The 19,595-nt window shown below is 42.4% G+C and overlaps 2 protein-coding genes across 5 annotated transcripts in view; both read left to right on the top strand.

Annotated features, from left to right (window-relative positions):
- Positions 1-2,872, top strand: part of LOC115391457 (septin-7-like) — a 32,950-nt gene extending 30,078 nt beyond the window's left edge. For all 4 annotated transcript variants that reach the window (XM_030095725.1, XM_030095727.1, XM_030095726.1 and 1 more), the window contains one exon: positions 102-2,872. In XM_030095725.1, the coding sequence (XP_029951585.1) occupies positions 102-141 (40 nt within the window). In that variant the 3' untranslated portion in view covers positions 142-2,872. The remainder of the gene's footprint in view (positions 1-101) is intronic.
- A 933-nt stretch (positions 2,873-3,805) lies between these two features.
- Positions 3,806-17,962, top strand: LOC115391456 (anillin-like). Its single transcript, XM_030095724.1, has 23 exons — positions 3,806-3,935; positions 4,818-4,906; positions 4,984-5,148; positions 6,421-6,486; positions 6,832-7,016; positions 7,941-8,033; positions 8,741-8,816; positions 10,063-10,343; positions 10,592-10,689; positions 10,897-11,017; positions 11,316-11,451; positions 11,995-12,180; positions 12,263-12,389; positions 13,200-13,248; positions 13,361-13,414; positions 13,498-13,530; positions 13,619-13,640; positions 14,050-14,159; positions 14,524-14,577; positions 15,174-15,260; positions 15,577-15,684; positions 15,755-15,909; positions 16,829-17,962. The coding sequence occupies exons 2-23, from the start codon at positions 4,819-4,821 to the stop codon at positions 16,977-16,979; spliced, it is 2,445 nt and encodes an 814-aa protein (XP_029951584.1). The 5' UTR covers positions 3,806-3,935; position 4,818; the 3' UTR covers positions 16,980-17,962.
- Positions 17,963-19,595: the final 1,633 nt, after the last annotated feature.

Raw genomic sequence — 19,595 nt, forward strand, 5'->3', positions numbered from 1 at the left:
TTTTAAGTTGTTATATTTGAATCTCCTTTGGTGTGAATCTGAGTCACTTCAGTGAGTTTATTCATGATTTGTTTACTGAGCTGATGTCGTCTCTCCGGCAGGACGATGGAGAAGAACAAGAAGAAAGGAAAAATCTTCTGAGGAGAGACGCAGCCTCGCTTCACTTCACACAAACTCATTTCTTCATCGTCCCTCTGGACACACACACACACACACACACACACACACACACACACACACACACACACACACACACACACACACACACACACACCCCTGCAGGGTTTTACAGTACGTGGTCATTTCCATGGAGCGTGCATGTGTTTGTGAGATTCTATTTTCCTATATTAGCTGACAAAGAGGAGAAGCCTGAGTTCCTCTAAGCATTCACACACACATACATACACACACACACACACAGAGCGGAAACATTCGTGCGCGTCTCGTCGTTCCTGTCGTCTTCTCTCGTCTGCAGGAACACCAACTCTCCGGCTCCCCCGCCGCTGCTCTTTCTTCTGCCGTTCTCAAACGTTCCCCACATGTTGGCACACCGAAGCCGTCAGTTGGAGGAGGGAGAGCGCACGTGAACGAAGGTTTCTCGTTACGAAGGTTTTCTCAACCAGAAAGTTTCAAGATCACCAAGTCCGAAGATTTCAAAATCAGAAGGTTTCCGGATGGTTTTACTGCCCAAACGTTTCTGAAATCACTACTTGCAGAATCCCAATCTGTTGAAATCCGACCGTTTCAGAATAATAAAGATTTCAGTGACCTTCAGGTTTCTGAAACGGAATAGTCTGTCATCTGAAAGTTTCTGGTTCTGAAAGTTACCAAATCTAAAGGTTCCAGACAGCGGTGGAGAGGAGGTTGTTCTTGAGTGGAGGCCTGGTCACACCAAAGAGCAGCACAGATGAATTAACTCATGTTAGCTCACAACAGAACAGTTTACTGTCACACTAATGCTAATCCTTCTTTATTAAGATCGCTTTACTGTCGTTTTACAGAAACCAACACTGAAAATAGTATCGCGCCATCGGAAGGTGCATTCAGTACTACAGGAAAAGAAAAAAACAAAACAAACAAAAACTTGCTAAGCTAATATTTTACCTGCATGTTTGCTCATAAAACTTAATGGCAGCTTTCTTACTGAGGTCCAAACAGAAGGAATTTTAGCTACTTTAAGATTTTTATTTCCAGGATTTGTCCAGTTGGCAAGTGAAATTAAAAAAAAATGTTTTTAAAGACTTAGAAAATCTAAACTAGCTTTAAGATTTTATTGGTTAGTAGTTTATATTTAATGGGTGAAATATTGTTGTCACATCATCTAAGCATTCAACAGAGGTAAATTAGCATCACCTAATGTGAGTCACTATCCATCAGCTGATATTTTTAAAGAATAATGCAATTTCTCACAAAACTCGTGATTTTGTCAGCTTTCTAATAAATGTTGAAATGAAAGTGCTTCATTATCATAGAGAAGTTTGCTAGCAGAACCTTGTTTATTACAGGAGCTTGTTCTATTTTTTATGTAAGACTAAGGGAAAATACCTCATTTAATCCCAGAATCTTGTGAGCCATCACGGCTATTTTACTGTTACTAAATATATTTTTTAAAGAAAACACATCTGATATTAGTTTTTTTTTTTACAGAATTGCTAAGTTTTGTCAAAAACTATCAATCATTACTTTATTCCAAATGAAACATCACATATATTTACTGCAGTTTAGCTCAATTTTTAGTTAGTTTTTTTTTTTTTTTGTCCTAATCATTTCAGTAGGCTGAATGAAACACTCATCTGATATTATGGTTCTTTCGGAAATCTGTTCAAGCATTGGCTCAATTACTGTTTTCTTAAAGGAAGGAACTTAGTTTGCGAATAAACCTTCTAGATAAACAAGGAAATAATTTAAAACCTAAGCAAGTTGTATATTTTCCAAAAATACAAAGTTACTATTTTTTGTTGCAGATTTAACAGTTAGCTGTTAGCAGTGAGAGCTTTTTCTTCTTCTTCTTCTTCTTCTTTTTTAAAGTTAAACGTGTGTATTTGGTGTGACTGGGCTTCGGGTTTCACTCTGTTATGTTTGAGGCTGAAGCTGACGGTTCCCAGTGCGTGTGCTGATGGGGAGTTTGTTTTGTTTGTTCTGTTTTTCCCCTCCGGATCTCCAACGTTATGCAAATGGAAGCCTCGTTGTGACGTGTGTGACGGGTGTCGTCATGAACCCCAGACCTCCCGATGTTTTTAACGTTCATATTTTTATTGCAACTTTAACGAGTGTTTGGAGACGTTTGCCTTTATTTCGAATGCTTCCCCACACAAAATATAAAATCTTAGAGTCCAGGCTGTTATAAAACCTTTAATAAACTTTTCCCAGAGTGTCACATTTTATTTTCGTATGATATTCTTTACATACATTGAATCCCTGGTAGCTTTATTAAATGACTCCTAGATTGGTTTTAGACTAGTTTTCTTGAAAAAGGGACAAAGCCGACATGTTCAGGACGTGAACTCTAACCTGTGTACATACGTGAGGCCGTGCTGTGGCCTTCTTTGTTTTCCTCTTCTTTTTTTTTTTTTTTTTTTTTTCAGGACTGAACCAGAACTCATCTTTAAACCTCGAGTGTGTACATCTATGCCATTGAGTGCACCTCCTCAGGACCCCTTCAATGTAATCAGATTACAACAGTTTGGTGGTTTGATGTGTGAAAAGCCGGTGAACCACACCACTCACCCTTTGAATAAGTTTAGCTGGATTGTTTTTGTATTTTTCTTTTTATATATGAAATGACAGTTTTCTGCTTTCTTCTGTTTTCTGGTGTGTTCTGTCTCTAACTGTACATGGTTAATATTAAAGTTGACAAAGTTATGCTTTAACTTGCACTGTGTGTGAATTTTTTTAATTGTTCAACATACATTCACAAAGTTTTTGCATTTAGTTCATAATATGGCATTTCGTCTGTAATGTATCTATCTCAACACTAATGAAACACTAATCTCATTTCATTCATCAATGTCATTACAATTATACTTCCATACTGATTTTATCTCTTTGTAAAATATCAAAGATTAAACACCCAACAAAAATAGAATTATGAAAAAACATCAAAATGAAATGTTCTTTTTTTGAAGTTGAGGCACTTCTAACATATAATTGCAAAAAATGACAGAACTACTTGTTTGATATATGGCTTGAATCAAACACTAATAGGTCTCCATCCATTACAATAAATGCACTATTAAACACCTAAAATAAATACACTGCTAAAAATAAGTCCTGAAAAAATATTTTTAAGAACTGCTGAAAATAATACTTACCGGTATCTGAAAATGCACAGGAAATTGAATATACAAATACAAATAAACATAAATTGAAAAGTGCAAATAACAACAGAGATTTCCCATTATTTTATAAATTCCCTGATGAAATTAGGTTATCAAAAAACACCCCTTCATATTGACTAATTCATCCAGAACAGACACATGATCATAGATACATACTAAATGACACCAACAACCAATGAATACATACTTTAAAATGTCCTCAGTGTATACATAAAAATTAAACATACATAGTTAATCTCACATACTCCGAAGAATAAACAAAGTACTAATGTATATATATATATACACACACACACACACACACACATATATATAAACATGCCCAAATCGGTTTAAACCTTTGACGCTCTTCAAAATCTGATGTGTTGCGCTCATTGGTTGGGCTGCGTGTTTACTCTGCGTTGTACGGTAAAGACGAGCGTGGTGACGTCATCGCGCATAGCGCACTTTTCGGTGAAGTACGGTAGCCGGTTGTTTAGCCGTGCGACGTCAGAGGACCCGCTGAAATTCAAAGTTTAGTGGAGGAGGTTAAAACTTCACTTCTGGTTCATTGGTGCTCGTCTTTACCTGCGCTCGCAGCCGCACGCACATTCTCAGGTAAGAAAGAAATGGTTCACACCGATTACACGTCTGAAATCGACCTCAACTCGTGGTCTCCACGCGGCTACAGTTAGCTGGTTTTGGATGTAGTTAGTTAGCGAAGTATGGCTAACGTTAGCATGCTAATGTATGAGCCCAAAGAGCTAGCTGTAAACATTTGATTTGATAGGACCTTATTGAAAGTAAACGAGATCAATACAAATATTTTAGGCTTAAAATCACTTTATTGTTCTCAAAGGTCATGTGAACTGGCAATTAATAACTTAAATCAAACATTCATTCCATTCCTTTAGGTTTGGGTCAGTTAAACTAGGTCAGACATAGTAACATAAATAAGCTAAATTTATAGCAGCTTTGGAAATAATCTCCTGGTCGTTTTATGTGAAATGAAGAAGTAAAACATAATCAGCTGTAACAAAGGAGCCAAACACACTGATGTTGATTTTATACCAAGAAGTCCCTCAGAAAGTTCTTACCTCCACCTGGACTAGTAGCAGTGCCCCCCTCCCTGTTCAAGGTGTTTACAGGCTTTCATTTCTGGTTTACATAATCCAAAAGGTAAATTCAGATTGCTTTCTTAATGTAGCAAATTTCTTTATCTGCACATGAATAATAATCCACAAAAAAAACATTTATATCTTCCCCTTTGATTTTAAAGGTTATTCTTCTGGATTCAGTATTTGTTCAGGATCTTTCTCAAGATTAAATTGATCTCCTTCACCAATTAAAAGGTTTAATGGATTGACAGCCCTAAATATTTCATGTTGGCCACAGGGCAGAGTAGAAGTAGTGCAACCCACCTGAAACACTTGAATGTTTATTTTTAGTTCATTGTTATTGCATTGTTCCACATCACATCCCTCTTTGTTTGCACCTCAGCATGGAGTCGGGAGAGGAAAAGAGCGGAACCCTGAAGCGACAGAGGGATCCTCTGTCCGATTCAGATGACAACAGCCAGCCAGCATCAGGTCTGTTGGTGGTGATTTGTATTTCTCTAAGCTTAGTTTCTGACTTCCTTTTCATTTCTGGTTGTTGACTCTTTCAGAGTTGATGGACGGGCAGAAACGGAGACGTGTGGAAGCAGCTGGTCGGGAGAATCGCAGTTCAAACCCGTCCTCTGCAAGGCTGGTGGAGGCGAAGACGAAGCCAGACACACCCATCGTCCCTTCTGTTCGATCCCTAGTGCAGCAGCTCAGCCAGAGAGGAGACGGTAAGACAGAGTAAATATTTACACACACTCTTCTGGAGCCCGACATGTCTGCCCACAAAGCCTCAGCAGCCTACATACAACAAAAAGATGAAGAAAAAAGCTTATTTTCGGGTTTTTGTTTTTTTTTTAATATATATATAAGAATCTATTAAGGCTAAAGGTAAGCACACTTCTGATTTCAAAATCTATGGAGATATTAAATTTATTAAGTTGTTATACTGTAGTTACATGTCCACAAAGTTCTATTGTTAACCTCTAAAGTTTTGTTGTGTTTGGCTGTTGGCTGACATGACAGGAGTGTTTTCAGGCCCCAATCACAAGTACAAACGTAGTCTGTGTTTTCATTTCACAGCAGTTTTCTGTTAACATTTTGAAAATGATGTCCATTTGCATGAAAATGGCAGAAACACTGAAAATGATGTGGCAGGGTTTCCGCCAGACCTTTTCAGTCCAGGCGTCCTGCCCGCACTAAATTGTGCAGCGCCCGGGAGGAGAAAAAAAAAAACTCTGTGACAGTCGAACACCGTTAGCTGCGTTAGCACCCCCCGCCCACCCCCGAGCCAACGGCTCATTAGTAGCATTCCCTGCGGCACCACATGCCACCACCACCTACAAAAAAAAAAAAAAACACGCTCCCCCCATCCAAACTTTTTCCTGTAGGAAACCCTGTGTGGTGTTTATATTGGTAGTTTTCATAATAAAACCATACACATGTGCGCAGAGACCTTTATGAGATGTGTATATTTATACATATATACACGCACACACACACACACACACACACACACACACACACACACGTATAGCTGCCTGGAGGGACTGCAGTATGAAATGTGTTTTGTTGAAAGAGGATCACTCTCCACTTCATTACTGGACCATGATTTCATTCCCTTTCACCACAGGAAAGGAGGCAGAATGACAGTCAATAAAAAATGTCTACAAAGTACAAATCGATGAACTTGTCTGGTGCTCATGTGGGAAAACAGGAGAAAGCCACAGCAACAAAAAGAGCACTGTTTTTTATCCAAATAAATCATTGTACATTTAAATACTCGAGTATCTCTGTTTCTGTATCTTGAGCCACAAACTATAAGAGACAAAACTGGAGCCGTTAAATGTCAACCTGACTCTCACTGCTCCTCAGAACTCGAAAGTCACGCACACTGCAGTTTCACAGCAGCACATTGTCTATCCCTGCGTTCAGAACCAGAAGTGTCAAACCGGAACATCCTGATTCAAGACGAGCCGTTCTCAAAGTGTGTGTTGTTTCAGGAGCGGTCCTGCGTTGCCTCTCGGATCCAGGCAGTGACGACAGAGGCTTCAAAGAGCATCTCCTGGGTGAGAGCAGATCTTATTTCTTGTGCAAACATTTATACACACAGACAAACAAACAGACTAAAAAATAAACCGCAGATTAACAAAGGCTTAAAAAGGAGAATCGATACAGTAAAGGCTTTATTTAAATATAGGTAACAAAATAATACAAATCTTCTGGAAGTTCAGATTTAGAGGAAGAGAGTGTCGTGGAGGTATTGATTCCAGCAGAAACCCTTTAATTGAGATGATATTGAGCAGATTTTGTCCGATTGTGGTTGTTGAATTTCAGATCTGACTCCAGAATAATTTCTGCCTTGATTCGTTGTCCTGAGTGGCCTTGGTCAACCTTTCTGTCCTCTCTCCCAGGTGAGAGAGTGTTCAACCAGCGACTGGAGCGCTTCAAAGTGCCGGTGTTCCCCGGAACCTCCTCCTCCTCGCCGAGCCTGTCCAAGGCGTGCCCGCTGACCCGCTCCGACTTTGTGAACGTCATCCAGCAGAAGCTGAAGGGAGCGACCACCCCCAGCTCCAAGCAGGCGTCCCGGCTCCGCCAGGTGGGTTCATCATCATCATCATCATCGCTCCTCCAGTCAGATCAAATATAAGACCTGCTGCAGCAGCTGTTCATCCAAATGTGAGATGGCAGGTTCTTTTCCTGGAACTTGTCTGATATTCTACGTCACAGCAGCACAGAGCCCTCAGAAACAAGACCGACATCAGAATAATCATGAGTTATATGGCATTTTTCACACAATAACTGCAGCTCAAAGTTCTTCATAGTGAATATATAGCAGGTTTATACTTAGATTAAATAAGTGACAATACAAGAATGATATGCATGCTTTATCTGAAGATGAATATGAAATCCAAGGGATCAGTTATAATGTTTTGTCATTTATATTTGATATTATCACAATGTGGTTGAATCAGATCCAGCTGAATGTTGGAAAAAGGACTGAAATGACAGTCATGTTTAAGGTGCAGGGATGACGACTGACTTCCTGATGTCTTCAGGTTTTATCTTCCAGTTTGATGAACATGGTGGCACCAATGTTTTTATCGACCTCCAGGAGGCCAGCAGTCGGTAGGATTGTTGCGGTTAATAGGAGAGTCAGTTTAGGATCTTAAATAAATTGAAACATACTGACGTGACCTGAGAGGAGGAGAGACTGCAGGTCCTGATCATCAGAACAAAATAGCTCAGTCTTTAACAAACACTTTGATTAGTTCTGAACAGCATCCTGAATTTATTCTGATCACAGCATTTATTACATACACGTTTCATAAAGCTCATTCAACACCACGTAAAATGTGCACAGCTGTAATAATGCCATCTTCTGTGTATTTTTCTTCCTTTGGACTGATTCATATTTGAAATGGCAACTTTTTTCATCTCCCGCTACTTGATTTGTGAACTTGCCTTTGTGTATATTTAAGAAAGTCTTTAAGTTTGGGCATATATGCTGTTCTCGGAGCAGGAGCGGGAGCAGGAGCTGAACCAGCTGCAGTTCCAGCCCATCAGTGAGAACGCCTGGTTGAAGAGGAGCAGCTCCGACCCGTCCTTCAGCCAGGTGGGTTTAACTTGAACACACTCGAATGCTCCTTTCCTTCTGTGCTGTTAAGCTCCTCCATTTGCACTTCATCATTTATCCATCCCGATGCTGATTGTACGTTTTAGAAGCTGCCTTTCGGTTATCCATTTCGTCTTGGTTTTTTTTTTTGTATATTTACACAAATGTGATCAGGGAAGGAGCCATGCTGGCCCTTCCTCCTCTGCTTCCCGAGCGCCTGCGTCCATTGGTAAAAGGAAAGTTTACTGGCGCTCTTCACAGCAGAATGAAGTGAGTCTGATGGTTAGAAACTAATCCTGTGGGCTCTTTTGTGGAAGAAAGTTCACCTTCTTTTGATTCTGGTGTGATTTTGGGGGAAAGTGAGATCACCTGGTGGTTACATGTGTCCCTCTTCTCAAAGCAGTTATAGTTCCCAGTAAAAGTTGTTTTTAGTCCACTTTTTATGAACTTGCTGCTGTGGCATATGAAGCTTGTTGTAACTCTCTCGTGTATTTAAAAGGTCAGATATCTGTCAAATGAACAACAGGGGGAAAAAAGATAACTAGTTAGCATGCTAACGTTAGCAACCACACATAGAAGTCAATGGACTGACAGCTTCATCACTGTTTTTGTTTATTCATCTTTTATTCCACCGAGGAGACACAGCAATGTTCCCTAATAGTCCACATAAACGTCAATCCTCATGCTGTGTGCTGATTTCCCTGCAGGATGATGGAGATGCTGAGAGGAACGATGGAAGCTTCACTGAAGTTTTGACACCAGCTGCTGCCGTTCAGACCTCAGGTAGGACTTCAGCTCTTTCTGAGTCGTGTCGGAGAAGACAAAGAAACCCAGACTTTTCTCTACAGTTGAACCTCTTCAGGTCACCCAGAGATTCAGTTTTCACTTTCTAAATGAATCAAGCTTTTTAGTGATAAGATGTAAGAGTCCTTCTCAACAGGTGAAACTCCTGCTGCGTCTGCGGAGCTCAGAAACGGCAGTGGTGATGATGAGGAGCAGGAAGCACATCAAGCAGACACCACCGCCACTCTGAAGCTGTGCTTCATCGAGGAGCCCAGCCCGTCTCAGCCAGAGCAGCCGACTGTTCCACATCAGTCAAACACAGAAGAAGTGAAGAGTGATTCCAGGCTCAGCGAGCAGGACACGTCTGATGGATTCAGTTTCGGAGAGAACGAGCTCACGCAGGACTCCTCGTACGGTGAAGAGGCCATCGAGCCCTCGACAGATGAGGAGTCGAGGGTGTGGCGATATCCCCGGTTTGAGGGGCCGTGGGGAGACACCGAAGAACGGGACAAAACGGAGAAGAGAGAAGAAGATGGATCAGCTGATGTGGAGATGGAGGATCAATCAGAAACACAGACTGGAGAGACATCTGGCCCAAGAAGAGAGGAACCTGAGGAGCAGCTGTCTGCAGAGCAAGACAACTCAGAGAACAGTGAGAGGACAGGAGACCAGGAGGTGGAGGAGCCTGGAAGAGGTGGAGCAAGAGAGCAGGAGATGGAGAAACCAGAAGGAAGTTTAGGAGCAGAACAAGAGATGGACAAACCAGTGGGAAGAGCAGAGTGGGAGATGGAGAAACCTGGACGAGGTGAAGTAGAGCAGGAGGTGGAGAAACCTGAAGCAGCAGGAGGAGGAGAGCAGGAGATGGAAGAACCAATGGGAGGCGGAGGAGGAGAGCAGGGTGGGACGAGTGGAGAATGTACGCAGAAAGTCAGAGAGCGATCCAAGAAGATCACCTTCATCCTGGGCGGCGAGCAGATCCACAGCTCCAAGGAGTGTGTGGCAGAGAACACTCTGTCAGGTGAGGGAGGTGGGGGTGGGGCGGTGTGAGGAGCCACGGGTGAAGAGGAGGAGGACGAGGGTCTGTGGGGTTAAAATCTCCTGCACACTTGGTGAACTTTCTGTTCATTTGCACTTTATCATGACCTTTCACTTCAGTCCAGCCTGTCATCCTCCTGTCTGCTGGAGCTTCTTCATTTCAGACTCCGTCCGTCCATCTCAAGCTCTTCTTGTGTGTCTTCTCCTCCAGATGTGGAGCTGAGCACCAACGAACAGAATACCTCTGAAATCATCGACCAGATGTTCGGGGAGGTTCTGGAGTACGCCCAGCAGATGGAGCAAGAGGAGGAGCAGACCGAGGACCAAGACAGCGGCATCGAGACCTTCTCTGCACCCAAAGAGAAGAAGGATGAAGAGGAGGGACGAGCACAAGAAGAAGAGGAGAATAACGGAGAGGAGCTGCTGACATTTCCTCCCAGTGGGATCCTCTCTCCTCTCAGCAAGTCCATCGAAGCTGCTGTCACTCCTCTGGTGAGATACAGAGTCCTGTCATGTCGTCACAATCTGTCAACTTCACACTTTTGTTCATGAAAGTCAGACTCACTTTACCTCAGTCGTTTCATAAAGCACCTTCTGATCTCAAGTGGGCTGGACTGGTTAATAAATAAATAACTAACCAACTCTAAATCTGTCAGAACAATAAAATCTTCCTGGAATCCACGTTAAAGGCTGATTGAATCCTCATCTTCCTTCCTGATGTGCTCATGTTCGCCCTCCAGAGACTGACTGTGAGCCAGGAGTCGTCCAACCCTCCATCGCTGCTCCTCAGTCCAGAGGAGAGCACAGCTCCACTTCCTGAGTCTGCTCCTCTGTACAGGTGAGCTCAGCTCCTCCCTCCACTGGCGTCCCTGTCAATGCTCCTCTTCAGCACGGATTGCTTTTTAAAATCATCCAAACATGATCTACTCTGTGAAGTCACTTTCAAAGTTTAATGATGAATTTGTGCTTCTTGTATGAGACTCTGAGAAAAGTGTATTTCCACTGATGGTTTTTGTTTTCATTTTCTTTTTTCCTTTATGTGTAGTGTGGATGCTTACCGCACTCAGAGACAGAAGAAGCCTCCCTCGGTGCAGAGCGTCACTCCTGGAGCTCAGAGACCAGCCAACAAGCCTCGAACTAACTTCAACAGCAAGGAGAGAATCGCTGTACGTAGCACCCAGTCTGCTTTTATTAATTCTCTCCAATAGCTTCTTGTTAATGAGTATCGTCCATGTTCTTATTCATACTTGTTTTTATTCAATTTTTTTGTGTTTTCTTGTCTTTTTTCCTCATAATCTTTGAAGTTGAAGGTTATCTTAGCACCGTTTTACCAGTCCATCCCCCTCGAGATGAAATCGGGCCGTATGTGGCTTCTGAACAAAAACGTGTTTTGGCAACCGTGCTTTAAAACCCCTCCATCTCTCCCGAACTTCCAAACAGCTGCGTGTTTCTCTCTTTGCTCAGGCCCTGAACGAGGAAGCGGCGAAGCTGCAGACGGTGATCAGCCAGACGCTGCAGGCTCTGAGCTGCTGCACTGACGAAGAGCACGGACGAGGCTCGCTGGAAGAGGCCGAGGCCGAGAAGCTGCTGCTGGTCTCCTGTGAGTTCGCCGCGAGACTTCAGCTGCCTCATGTTTCTCTACAGTGGAAGAACATCCTGACTGCTCTGTTTGAAGTCTGAGTAACTGAGTCCATATTAACACTGCAGTGCACCATCTGGGTGTTTGTGTATTTTGGTTTCCTTGTCGGTTCATTTCGGCTGTTTTAACTTCAGGAAGTTGCTTCAAAGGGGGTGTATTCATTACCATTCATTATCATATCTTATTTATGTTTCTTTTTTTTTTTTTTTTTGTCTATAAAAATTCCTCTGTGTGGATTTCAGGCTTTACCGCAGTGAATCGATTGCAGAACAATAGTAATGCCTGAAATAAACTGAGCAGTGTAAAGGCCCGTTAACGCAACATTTACAGTGAAAACGTGAAATTTTTGCTGCATTTTGGGGATTTGTTTAGATGATCACCTGTACTTCAAAGGTGGAACATTCTGAAAGCACGTTGTTGTAAAAACGGTGTAAACATTGCTCGAGACTCAGGACTGACCTTGGTTCTTCTTGAGCTGGTGAAGCATTGGTTTTCCTGCTCCAGGTGAGAAGCGCTCAGCCCTCCTGGCCGAGGTGGGCAGACTGAGGGAGGAGAGGAGCTCGGCGGGCGGAGGATCGGCGGGGGAGGGGCCAAACGCCTCCCAGCAGGCCTGCAGAGGCACCATCAGCATCACCAACATCCAGCTGCCTCTGAAGGTGGAGTTCGTCTGCTCCTCACACAGCCGGGCAGGTAATCAGACCCTCGTTTCCGCTCCGGCCCCGGCTGCTGCGTCTCTGCTGGTTAAACACCTCCCGTTCTGCACCCCCCTCAGGTCGGCCCAGCCACTACTTCTTCGTCCTGATCCGATACGGACCCTGTAACGTGGTGGCGACCCCGCTGGCCACCACCGCCGACGCTCAGAACGGAGACACCATCTCCTTCCCCACCTCCGTCACCCTGTGAGTGTCTGGCCTCTTCTCTTAGAGGAATCTTCACACAGTGGCCAAACTGATGCTCCCAAATGACAAAAACTTCAGTTTTGCTCAATGAGAAAGATCTCTTCGTAAAAATCAGGTTTTTTTTTTTTTTTTAATATGATTTTTACGAGCTACTATTACTCTATGTCACTTCTTCTCTCCCAGTGTTTGTCAGGACATCACGATTCCATTTTTCTAAATGACAAGTTCAGCAAATAAGTAAATTAAACTTTATTTTTAACAAATCTTTGTTACAAAATTGCCATTTCAGAATGGGAAAAAAAGTTGCTGACTTTGGTAGCCAAGGTGTTTGAGACACGACCAGTAACATGGGAAACTGGGACCACTTTAGATGTAATAAAGCCAATAATAACAGTAGTTTTCATGTGATTGAGGATTTCTCAGTGACTCCCTGAGGGCCACATGAGGCCCCCGAGCCATATGCTGCCCAACAGTCGAATGTCAGTGATCTTTGGATTCTTTTGAGGAGAAGACAGAAGATACGAATGACTTTGTGAAGTTAGAGAAAAAAAAAGAAGTCTTGCTCTGGCTTCATAGTTTGATGTTTAATTGTCATTGTGTTTCTACAGTAAGTTTTTGGCGGCACTTTAAATTACACAACGGATAAAAATAGAGTAACAAAATTAATACCCCTAAACAAAACAATCCTCTTAAACTCCTGCCTGGTTAGAGTTAGATTTAGTTTAGAGAATCTGACAAAAAAATCACATTAATGCCACTGAAATGAGGATTTCTTTCTGCTGATGCTGGTTGGTTGAATTAATATTGCAGGAAGGATATCCGCCCGTCTTTTGAGATCGATGTGGAGATCTACAGTCTGGTGAGGGAAACAAATCCTCTGAACAGATTAAATATGATTTTTTTTCTTGCAGTTTGTTCTCACTGACACTTTGTTTTTAGTCTTGGTTTTCCTGAATCTGGTTTTGTTTCAGTCTAACACTTCGGGAAGCAGCGGCAGCATCGACAGAGCCTCAACCAAGTCCAGAGTGAGTATCTTGTCACGCATCCCATCTCCCTCACAGTGTCTCTCTCTCTCTCTGACTCTCATTTGTTGTGTTCTCTCTTTCAGGTCACGCCCAGAAAACTGCTCAGCACCATCACTGTGAGTATCATCTTCCTCTGACTGGGTCTTCTTCTGTTTTGGTGTGTTTCTTGTGGTTGTTTATTTAAGTGTGTTTTATTTCCTGCAGAGATCCAGTCACACTCTGACAAGTGAGTATTTCTGGATTTAGTAATCGCAAATATCAGCACATGCTTTGAAGATGAAAATAGTTTCAGTTCAGTAAAAATAGTCTTCACTTTCACTTTAGCACTGTTATAATTAAAGGTTGCCTCACATGTACAATGTCTCAAATTAAAATGCTCCAGTTTTTATATTCGTTGTTTTATTCCCAGCTTGTCATAAAGAATTATGTAGATATAGGAAATTACTGATATGAAGTGATATTGACAAATGATAAGAGAGGTAATTCAAAACACTAAATCAAACAACAGGTATGGGTAAATGTTGACTCTGTATTTAGAGGATGTGACGGTCCTCTGTTCTCACCGTCTTGACTCTGTATTTAGAGGATGTGACGGTCCTCTGTTCTCACCGTCTGTCCGTCCGTCCGTCCCTCAGCTGCAGCTCCTCCTGCTCTCAGCACCCGTCGTTCCAGTAACTTCACCCTGGTGGGTTCTCATAAGATCACGCTGGCCTCGCTGGGACAGAGCAAGTTCCCTCTGGACAAGGTGAGGACAGTGAGGACAATGACGCTCGGAAACAGAAAGATCTCAAAAGTGTAATCACAGCAGACGGCGGCGTCTCTGCCGATGAGTCCACTGCACGTCTCTCTGCTCCTTTATGTTCATGTTTTCAGTTTCCACACGGGTGGCTTCACTGGTGATGTAACATATCCCCTCTCTCTCTCTCTCTCTCTCTCTCTCTCTCTCTCTCTCTCTGTCTCTCTCTCTCTCTCTCTGTCTCTGTCTCTGTCTCTCTCTGTCTCTGTCTCTGTCTCTCTCTGTCTCTGTCTCTCTCTGTCTGTCTGTGTCTTTCTGTGTCTTTCTGTATCTCCCTCTCTTTTTGTCTCTTACTCTCTCTTCCTCCACTCAGATGAAACTTGAAGGAAAAATCAGGAGGCTGCTGGGAGATGAGTTTCAGGAAAAGGTTTCTTTCACTGTGTTCTCCACTTCTTCAGACTAACCCTCGTCTTTCATTCTGTCCCCTGAATCACCATCTTTTGTCATTGAGGTGATTGAGGATGTGTTATCTGTTTTTCATGTGTAAGGAATGCAACCACAGGATGGTAGACACAGAGCTGATTGGATGAAAATATATTTCTACCTCTTCATGGTCTCAAGGGACAGTCACAAATGGTGGTTCTGAGAAGAACCAAATACAGACGCCTTTTAATCTTTCACACTAAAACCAAACAAAAAGATCACAGCTCTGATCGGAGGACGACTTTCTGTGGAGATCAGGCTGAAAAAACTAAGATTCTCTTCTGAGAAAATTGTTTTCTGCATGTGAGTGTTTTCTTAAAGAGTTCTTTCATTTTAACATCTACTAAAACAGTTTTTCTCTGACTCTTGACTGATTTTAAAGGTTTCATCCTGTGAAAAAGTCTGGTGTTGGTTCCTCTTTGATATCAGTGTGACAATTTCCTCCTGCTCATTGTCCTCCTTGTCTGCGCCCTCTTCCTCCTCCTCATCCTCCGCCTCCTGCTGCACTGCATCGTCCTCCTCCTCTTCCTCCTCCTGCAGGTCCCCTTCCTCTCTCCTCTTGAGGGGAACATCTACCTCCAGCTGGACAGCAGAAGTCACTCCAGCGTGGAGCACCGAGGCTTTCTGGTCAGTGATGGGATGGAAGGATGTTGATCTGATGGGACGTAGAGAAACAGACGGATAGAGGTTCCAGTCAGTTTATGGCATCATTTCAAGGGGAAAAAGTACAGTCACACACTCAGTACACATTTTGACAAGAAAATTCTGCAGATGTCAGGTCCAAATAAACCCAGATGATCTGAGATCTAAATATTGAAATGTTAAGTTTTACAGTCATGTGATACAGACGGTTTATACACACACACACACACGCCAGCAGATTCAGGTGAGTGGATCTGGATGAGCCCTCCTCAGAGCGCGCTCCGTGTGTTCATGTCCTCAGACCATGTTCGAGCTGATCAGTGGATTCGGGGTGTGGAACCGCCAGTACTTCGTGCTGGAGGGATGCGAGCTGAGCTACTGGAACCATCCCAACGACAGAGAGACCAAGGTGGGTCAGACGGCCGCTCCCACCCCCCCAGTGTCTGGACGGGTTTTATTCTGCGGTCTGTGTCTCTCAGGAGGCAGAAGGCAGCCTGTCTCTGTCCAGCTCTCCCAGTCTGTGCGTCCGGACGGTCCAGCGGGACTCGTGCGCTCGACCTTTCACCTTCGAGCTGGTGAGCAGCGTCCAGCAGCAGAACGAAGGCGGCAGCAGCAGCGAGGAGGCTTCGCAGAAGTGAGTTTAAATCCCAGCTTCAGTTCACGTCTTCAAGACGAATGTCTGTTTTATTTATTTTTCAAGCTTTGTCCCAGATATTTTGACTTTGCTGTACTTATAATAATGTATTTGAAGATGAGCTGACTCATCAGAGTCAGGAAAATGCTCAGAAAAGTCAACATTTTCCAACTTTCCCAGCAAATATTTTGTATCAAATTCTTTGACAATCTTCTCTGGAAGTTAACATTTAGCATCCCTGTACTTCACATTCAGACTCTTCCAGAAACATCCTTAAGTCAACAAGTGAAGTGAGGCAGATCTTTCAGTTGTGTTGTTCTCTTAAAGGAATATTCATTCAAACCAGTCAGTGTTTTATTTCTGTTTGAGTTTAAATGCCACTCTTTTTAAATGTCCAGTTGAAGCGATGCCGGGTGTTTGTGTTAGATGGCAGTAGTGAGTCGTTGCTCTAGTGTGAAGTAACAACCAGGAGCTCCATCTCTGGTTGTGTCATTCAGACCTACAAAAAAAAACAACTGCAGTGACCAAAACCTGCATCACAGCCCACAGCCGTCACAGCAGTGCGGTTCTTGAGGGGATCGTTCCACCCTGCAGCTTTGCATGAAGCCCGGTCTCGTCTGGCTGCTGCCCACCGGTGACGGGATGATGGGAAACTCCTCAGTGAGCTCACTGGGACAGCGCCACACACTTGTTCTGGAATTATGTCCAGCATATTTCTGAAATTTGTAAATAGATTTTCATATCATGAAATATCGAGACACTTCTAAAATATAAACTTTGATTCTTAGATCACCGCATGCTTGTCTTTTGACGTGGACGTGAAATAACATAGTGAGGTTTCTGCTGTGAATTCGGTTCCTGACGTCCCCCCTGTCCTTTTGTTCGGGCTCCGTCTGACGGTACTCCCCTCTCCTTCCAGGCGCTGGTTTTCAGCCGACACCAAGCAGGAGAAGCAGGACTGGATGGAGAAGCTCAGCCAGGCTCTGCTGGACTTCCACACGTGGAACCGAGCTCCAGCGGAGAGCCAGAAGGCGTCCAGCAGCGGGAACCTGAGAGAGAGCATCCTGTGATCCATCAGGAGGTAGACCAGCTCTCTGATCGTTTCCAGGAGACACACCGAGACTCTGCTGGGAAAATATACTATCATAGACTTCCAATAGTCACCTCATGTTAATTTAACTTTGGGAGAGATTTGGTTTTTGTGTCCTTATTGTTTTATTTCCTGAGGCTCTGCTGCCCTCTGAATTGTTTGAGTTTCCAGGTTTTTGATCAAATCTGTTTTTATTTTTTGTTTCTTCTCATTTTGTTCACTTTCTGGGTGAAGGATCCAGATTTTTTTTTTTCATTGAAACTGTAATGTTGAACACATTTGCATAGAAATACAGTACTAATGAATCCTGAAGGAGCTGTGTGACCGTACTGAAGAGGAAATGTTGGCTCGCTTCATCGCGAATGTACACAAACTAAGCTTCAAGTCATAATTATTTACATTGTTAACTCGGAATTAACTGATTTGTTGTTGGAGAGATAAACCAGCTGTTGTGCTCTAATTGGTCCAGAAGGAAAAGGATGAGCTGCTGCTGAGAAAATCTTTAATAAGGTGATTTTTCACTTTATCAGAGGGAAAAAAAAAAAAGTTCGCAGTTTTTTGCACAGATAAGCTGGAATCTGACAATTTTGGCCAAAACCAGTTGATTAAATACTGTAATTCATCATAACATATAATTTACTTTAGAAAAAGATTAAATGTTTTGGAGTGAAAATATCTAAATTGTTCCATTTTGCCTGTTGGACATTAACAGTGTTAGAAGTGAAACTATCCACTTCTTGGTGCCATGAAGAGAAATATAACATATTTTCTAATGTAAGCGTATTTTACATGCGAAGGGAGAAAAAAACAAACCGCTGGAGGTGCCGAGTCGCTGCTACGTGGACGTGATCTGTTGATGTCTGATGTCTTTTTCCATGTTTTCCATCTGTCCGTCACTTTGTAAATGTTGTTGTTGTGAACTCGTCCTGTGCGCCTCGTGGACCTCGGCAATAAAAAGAGAACTGGAAGATCTGATCACACAGTGGAGGGCTGCTTGGGTCCGGGTTTACACTAAAACTACCACAACAGAAACTCTTTAAAAGTGACTGGAGGTTACATATAGCATAAATATGGTAAAATATCATAAATATTGCCACATATTTACCAAATATTTCAGATTTTGATACTTTTACGTGAAAATAATTACATGAGAGAGATGTCGGAAAGATGCCCGGTCAGCTCCAGACTGAGATACCTGCATGGATTTCTAAAATCGGTGGTAATCTGCTGTCGAGACGCTGTCATGGAGTCAAATCTCTCAACTTGTTTCCCTTCTATGAGAACTAAAGTCAGCTCGCTGGAACATTGTAGCCTCTTGAGATTTTCTGCATTGTTAATCAGGAAGTCAAGTATTTAGATGGCTTAAAACCTCAACTACACTTGAATATGCTTAGATATTCAAGTATTTAAGAATCTACAGACTCAACCGTCTAAATGCTTTTGGATATCTATATAATTTGTTTCATACTTGGATACTTGAATACATATAGCTACTTCATTACTTATACACTTTTAGGTGATGGGTCCTACTTAAAAACTTACAAACATTTCAAATATTTAGAAACATAGATAATGGCAAACTCCAAAAAAAAAAAAACTTAAATACTTACATTTTTGAGCCAATACCCAGACACTTGAGTACTTTACTTTGGAATATACTTGAATACTTGCACATGAGGTACTGTATCTAAATACTAAAATCAAATTCTGGGGCATACATTAAAGTAAATACTTAGATTTGATATTTAAATACTTAGATTCCTAAATATTCAGATACTTAAATACATTGTTAAATTCTTAGATATTGACACACTGAAAAATGAAAATCCTTGATAACAAGCAGTTTGTATAGGATTTATTTAACGTACCGTTAATTCAAACTGGAGCATTTAAAGTCGAAAGCCTTTAAAATTAACTTAGATTTTTGACATTTTTGTTGAAATTTTTATGTTTTGAGGCTCCATTTTCTTCATTTGAAAGTAAGACGCTGCTTCTTCAAAATGTGACGTTATGGTTTGCGGAAATATATTTTTTGGCGTCAAAAGACAAATGATTTATTTTGCTTTGTAAAAATTGTTAATCACAATTAAAAAAACAGCTTGAAATCTGATGTCTTCAAAGAAGTAGAAAGCAATGGACTTTATTATTAAAAGCTTTATTTGGCTCATTATCTACTGGAAATATCGGACACTTTGAATACTTGAGTACACAGTTTCTGTCCTCAGTGGTCTCCAGCTGCAGACCTGCTCCACGTTCACACAGTGACGGAGCAGGAAGAACACTCAGGTCAGGAATGTCAGACAGGAAGTGCTCTCGAATTAGACTTCCTGTTCTTCCCGTGGCTCCTCTGGGTGGAGCTGGAGGTGGAGGTGATCCGGCTGTGGGTCCTGGGGAACCGCTGCCAGCTTCATATCCAGTTTCTCTGTCTTCAGTTAAAAACAGGAGCTCCACCCGGGGCTCGTTTTCCTCCATTCGCAGATGCCAGTGGGTCAGAGTTCACCTGAGACTCATTTATAATTATATTCAACCTTGATTCTGTCACATTTCAAGCTTCAACCTCACATCTGTAGTTTTAAAACATCTTGATGAACTCCGT

This window comes from Salarias fasciatus, chromosome 7 (genome assembly GCF_902148845.1).
Source record: "Salarias fasciatus chromosome 7, fSalaFa1.1, whole genome shotgun sequence".
NCBI lineage: Eukaryota > Metazoa > Chordata > Actinopteri > Blenniiformes > Blenniidae > Salarias > Salarias fasciatus.